Source organism: Camelus ferus, chromosome 16, assembly GCF_009834535.1.
Source record: "Camelus ferus isolate YT-003-E chromosome 16, BCGSAC_Cfer_1.0, whole genome shotgun sequence".
NCBI lineage: Eukaryota > Metazoa > Chordata > Mammalia > Artiodactyla > Camelidae > Camelus > Camelus ferus.
Window position 1 is genome coordinate 34,362,517 of NC_045711.1, and position 6,000 is coordinate 34,368,516.

Sequence of the window (6,000 nt, forward strand, 5' to 3'; positions counted from 1 at the left end):
AGACCAAATGGGTGCCTGATAGAACTGGGCGATCTAGATATAGGATGGGTACTCGAGCCTATTGAACCCCACTACCCACTCCTGTCTCTTTGACTTGAAGATACTAACATTAGGCTGCTATAACATCAGGCCCAAGAAGATTCAGGGAAAATACATACACATTTCTACCAGCAGTCTCACATTCATTCTTGAACAAGGTACAGGGAAAGCTGTCTCTTAAGGCTTCTTTCAGGTTCTTGTAGTGGGATGTGTAAGGTCAGCAGAGGTGACAGAGGCCTCTGGGTATGAGGTCACTAAACCTCAGCTGCAGAACTCAGCCAGGCAAGACTTGTGGACATCTCTTCATCTCTTTTAGGGTAACTGGTTAACCTAAAACCTGGGCTGACCACCCTTGGTGGTTTGGGTTTGAATGCAGCCTCTTAGGTGTTTGCAGCTGTATTGTCGCCATGGCAGCATGTTTGTCATCCCACTGTTTCCCTCTGGCCTCCCACAGCTCAGTTGCCAGTCTCTCTGTTTCAGGGCAGGGTGTTTGCTATCTGGGCACAGGCACCTTGTGGACTTGCCCCTCCATCTAAGAAACCATGCCCTTTGGCTCCCAGCTTTATTCTTCCTCTGATCTCCCAACTGCTGCAGATGCCCTCCTCCTCCTCTGATAGGGATCCTTGTTAGTCTTTCTCCAGGAGTGTGAGCTATAGACAGCCAGGTCCTCTTCGTTCGTTTCCCTCCACTCACCCCCATTGATACAGCTAGAAAGCTCTCAGCTCTAAATCACATAAGGACTGAGCAGATGGTGGGTACAGATTTAGCCGAAGAGTTCAGATCTACAAGGAGGAGATGCTTTCATGACAACCAGGGTTAGATGATCTATTGAGCTGGGCCTATCCTTTGGGCATCTTTCAGGTTAAGGGGATTCATCTTTTTAACTCAGGCACCGCTAAGCTTAATTGTTGCTTTTAGGAGCTACCTGCGTCTACGTTGTAGACAGGGATAAAAGGGGGAGCAGATGGGAGGATTTAATAGGGGGGAGGGAGTAGTAACAGTATGTGTAGAGGAGTAGGAACCACAGCAGTTGACTCAAGGCCCCAGGACACCCATCCATGTACAGTTCAACAGAAGTGTCTTCTCATGTGAGCCCATGAAGAAAGAGGTGGCCAGTAAGACCTGTGCATAGGAGATATTGAGATATTCCTCAGGATCACCTAGTATTTCTCCTGAGAACTTTGTCTTTGCGGGACCATCTAGGTGCAGGCAGCTGCTACTGTCCCTGCCCAGGCCCCACCCAAGGACCCACATGTCTGGTTATCTGTTATCCTGTTTTAAATCTCAGATGTATGATTTGATGTTTGTAGAATTGTTCCTCCCTTTTAAACTTCGCTTTGTCTTACAGCAGCCAGTAAGGAGGAGAAGGGGAGAGAGTTCATTCGATATTAACAACATTGTCATCCCAATGTCTGTCGCCGCAACAACCCGTGTAGAGAAACTACAATACAAGGAAATCCTTACTCCCAGGTAGAGGCTCTAGATAATCAGCTCTTCTCCCTGTTCTTCCTGTTACTGCCCCTTTTCCCTCTTCTCTCATCACTGAGCTTTGGGCCCTAACCTTAGGCTTTTCTTCTCTTTAAGAGGAAGACTACCTGATCAGAGTGAAATTATTTCTGTATGTAATTCCCATTATGTGAGCATGAGCCAGACCACAGGGCAGAAACTGGCTTAAGACGTTTTGTTTGATACATAAAATATGTTTTAAAATACTGAATTTGTTGTCAGCATCAATGTAGGATTTCACATACGAATCTTTATTTCCAGCTTTTGTTGACAAATCAAAAGATTGGGCAACCCTGTATACGCATTTGCAAAATGTAGCAATCAGCTGGTGCTGAGTAATGCTAGTCCTCTTTAAACAAGTTCTTTTGCTTGAGTTTGTAAGTCTCCCAGCTCTAGTTCCACCCTCAGCCTGCTTCCCCTGTTTCTGGCCCCTTGTGGGCATTTGAGTCTGGGGTCTCTCATGGCGGCCTCCAGGGCTGAGAGGCCCAGCAGAGAGCAGAGTCACTCCAGATGCAGGGCTCTCGGGCTTTTGCAGACGTATTTATTCTGCCCCAGGCTGCTTGCCATCTCATGATTGTCTCTTCCTGGTTTTGCAGTTGGCGAGAGGTTGATCTTCGGTCTCTGAAGGGGAGTCCTGATGAGGAGAACGAGGAGGTAACTGCATGATCATTCCCTCTGAGAAGAATACACACGTACACACACACTCACACAGGTGCACACGCCTCAGGACCTGTGGGTGTCAAGTGCAAGCCCGTCGTATTCCTGTGCTGACCAGGGAGAACCTAGTATGGGTGGGGCTGCTTCTAGATTTTGTCTCCCTGGAGGAAAGGGGATCATTGAAGGTACTCTGTTGCAGATCGAGGACCTATCTGATGCAGCCTTTGCCGCCCTGCATGCCAAATGTGAGGAGATGGAGAGGGCTCGGTGGCTGTGGACCACGAGTGTGCCACCCCAGCGGCGGGGCAGCAGGTGATGGGGCAGTGGGGCAGGCGCAGGCTCCCAGCGCCTGTGGAGGGAGGGTGAACGGGGAGTTTGGGCCCTAACTGTGTCTGTGGAGTTGCCACTGCCTCTTAGTTGCTCTTCATCTTCATTCATTGGCGATGGCTGAGAATGCAGAAGTTCCTTGGTGTCTGTTGGAACTCATGAGCATCCTTGCTCAGTGGTTACTGTCCAATTCTGACAAACTCTAGTGATCTCCTGGGCTCCAGGAGCAAGCTGCCTATGGCATTTGGAGGCTCCACCACAAGTTCACCTTCTTTGGACAGTGGAGTGTGGTTTTGTGGTGCTACTTGGAAGAACTGTCCTACCCTGTCTCCCTTTATTAATAACAATGAAGAGCCCTCAGCGTTCTCAAGTACAAAGATTTAGGGCTCTTGTTTTTGCCTTTTTCTTTGCATATGGTTTTCAGAGTCTGGACTATCCTGCTTACCCTGTGAATCCACTGGGCACTGTGCCAGGGATTGGCCCCCAGCATTGTTCAGCCCTGGTGTTTTCTCGGGATGATAGGCGTACACAGTTCTCAGACGTCATGTTGTGTATCTGCCTATGCACAGTGGTGGGGGGAAGTGAGGGATTTGTAGTTCCTAGGAAAGAACTGTTGGTGTCAGCCTACCTCAGTACCTCTGGTCGGGATGCTTCTTTCATGCCACCTCCCCATCCCCGTCCGTTACAAAAATAAACGTGTAAGAAATTCCCTATTACCCAGGCACTAAGGTTTGCACTTCTTGGTGTACAGGTCTTACAGGTCATCAGACGGCCGGACAACCCCCCAGCTGGGCAGTGCCAACCCCTCCACCCCCCAACCCGCCTCCCCTGATGTCAGCAGTAGCCACTCTTTGTCAGAGTTCTCCCACGGTCAATCCCCCAGAAGCCCCATTAGCCCAGAACTGCACTCGGCCCCCCTCACTCCTGTGGCTCGGGACGCTCTGAGACACCTAGCCAGTGAAGACACCCGTTGTTCCACACCAGAGCTGGGGCTGGATGAACAGGTGAGAATACTGCCTTTTCATGGGGTTGGCGGGTGGCAGGGAACTGGGGGACAGTACCTGCTCAAGATGGATCTTCATTTTATGAACTCCTCTCTCCTCTTCCTCCCCCCGACCCCCATTTTGAAGGGAACAAGGGGCTGAACTTGAAATTGACTTTCTGAAGGTACCATGGAACTAGCCGTTGTTAAAGGGTGCCCACTCCATGAAAATCCTTCCCAAACCTCCCCAGGAACTCTAGAGAGAGAGAGAGACTGGTCGTAGACTCCAGTCCATGTGTTTTGGGGCAGGGCCTTGGAGCAGGAGATAGGCTGGGACTTGGTCTTCACTAAGGCATCTTGTCTGCCCACAGTCCGTCCAGCCATGGGAGCGGCGAACCTTCCCCCTGGCGTACAGTCCCCAGGCAGAGTGTGAGGACCAACTGGATGCGCAGGAACGGGCATCCCGCTGCACTCGGCGCACCTCAGGCAGCAAGAGTGGCCGGGAGACAGAGGTGGCACCCACTTCGCCTCCCGTCGTTCCCCTCAAGAGTCGGCATCTGGCAGCAACAGTCACAGCCCAGCGTCCAACTCACAGATGAGCGGGATTCGAGAATCTAAACAGACTCACTAACTATTGGCATTAAAGCTTCAGAAATCTCTGCGTTTGATATTCAAACATCATATGCCGAAAATTTTCACAGTTTTTAGTGAATTTAAGGAATTTAGATTCTACTTTGGTATTTTTTTCTTGTTTTGATTTTTGTTTTGTTTTTTTTTTGGTTTCCATGTTTTATTGTCACACACCTGAGCACTTCCTCCAGTTGGCAAACAGAAGTTCAGGATAAGACCCTGCTGGCCTGGTCCTGGCACATCCTCTGCACTGTTGAATCACTGGACTTAGCGATGTTGGATGATCGCCCCTCTCCCTCACACCTGTGGGCAAGGTGGGACAGCCAGGTGGGCAGAGGGAAGGGAACCTCCAGCTCGGCGTCGCTACCTGAGGTTAGGGTGGGACAGGGCAGCATGCTTTGGGCTCTTGCCCTCCCAGCAGGGTCCCCTTGGTCGTCTTTGTGCTAGAGCACCCCTACCAGAGCCTCGTGGCTGGAACTGCCAGCTGTTCTCACCCAGCTCTCTGCTGACAGGATGGCTTCCCCTTGTCACCCAGATCTTGGAGACCTATTTGGGTTTCCTCTGCATTTGGTCATCCCTGTTTTGACTCCTTAATTGGAGTAACCTGGCTGCGGCTGCTCAGGTCCCCGTCCTGCCCCTTCATGCCCTCTCATCCGCTCCCCCACGCCACACACACACCAGTCTTTCCACCTGGAACGTTTTTACCACCTATCCTAGTCTATCAAGGTAGGGCTAGGATTACTTAACCTCTGTTCCCACTCCTCTGCAGACTCAAGGGGCTCTGGGACATGAGCAGCCATCTCCCCTGTATAATTCTGTTTTCACTGACCGAGCCATTGGGTCATGTTTCCTCCCCATCCAGTTCCCTGTCAATGTCAATCAGACCCTTTTTCCAGCTCCCCTTGCCTGTGGAACACTGTCTGGTCCTAGCTGTGGTTCCCATCACTCCCCCATCACCCCCCTGGGTTAACCTTGTGCCTGTTTCATGTATGATCACATCACCAAAAAGGGGGGCGGGGGGGGCAATAAGGACTTTTTTTTTTTTTGCCATTTTTTTGTAATCGTATAAAAATAGTAAACAAACTGCTTAATGGTTGGGGTTTTTTCACAATTTTCAACATTAGTGAATTTTTTTTGATTCTGTTTGCAAGTTAAAGGGTTTGTCATTGTTTCTTTAAAAAACAATAATGCACCATATCCCTATGCATAAAGTGCTTCTTCTATTTATAAGGTTGAAAATTCTGAATAACCCTTTTAGCATTGTAAAAAAAAAAAAACAAAAACAAAAATGGAAAAAAAAAACTTGTATTTTGTAAATATTTTCTTTTCCTGCTTTGAGCTGTGTATTGGCAGCGAGATATGTAGCTGTCTTTGTTCTATAGAAATGCTTTTCTTCAGAGAAGCTGATCTTTGTTAATGTCTTGATTCTGTTCGCAAAGCACAGACTAGTGCTTAAAAAAAAAAGGAAGGAAAAAGTCAAAAAAAAAAATAAAAAAAAAAGTTACAGAATGCTGTATGCCAGGCCCTTCTTGACACTGGACATGGTAATGGTGGCAGCTGAGGAGCCGGCCCTGGTAGAGCAGTTCTCTGTGCCCTCTGACTTGCCCCGAGCCTGGAGAGTCTTCTGCCTTCTGGGCGCCTGGCAGGGTCCTCTGATTATCACCAGAGAGAGGGCGTGGTGGTTTTCACAGGAGGAGGAGATGAGGGATGCCAGGAGGAAGCGGTCTGTGTAAAACACCTGCTTTTTCTTTTTGTTGGATGTAAGTGATTAATCCATTGCTCTTAACGTTTTTTCCTTTACTGAGGCCAGCAGTGTGAAATTTTAATGGATATTTCACCCCCTTTCTGGGATTGAGGTC

At 49.0% G+C, this 6,000-nt stretch overlaps 1 protein-coding gene across 3 annotated transcripts in view; it reads left to right on the plus strand.

Moving 5' to 3' along the window:
- KANSL1 (KAT8 regulatory NSL complex subunit 1) overlaps positions 1–5,650 on the plus strand; it is a 164,315-nt gene extending 158,665 nt beyond the window's left edge. For all 3 annotated transcript variants that reach the window (XM_032457169.1, XM_014552989.2, XM_032457168.1), the window contains 5 exons: positions 1,388–1,509; positions 2,142–2,199; positions 2,402–2,514; positions 3,281–3,533; positions 3,883–5,650. In XM_032457169.1, the coding sequence (XP_032313060.1) occupies positions 1,388–1,509; positions 2,142–2,199; positions 2,402–2,514; positions 3,281–3,533; positions 3,883–4,110 (774 nt within the window). In that variant the 3' untranslated portion in view covers positions 4,111–5,650. The remainder of the gene's footprint in view (positions 1–1,387; positions 1,510–2,141; positions 2,200–2,401; positions 2,515–3,280; positions 3,534–3,882) is intronic.
- Positions 5,651–6,000: the final 350 nt, after the last annotated feature.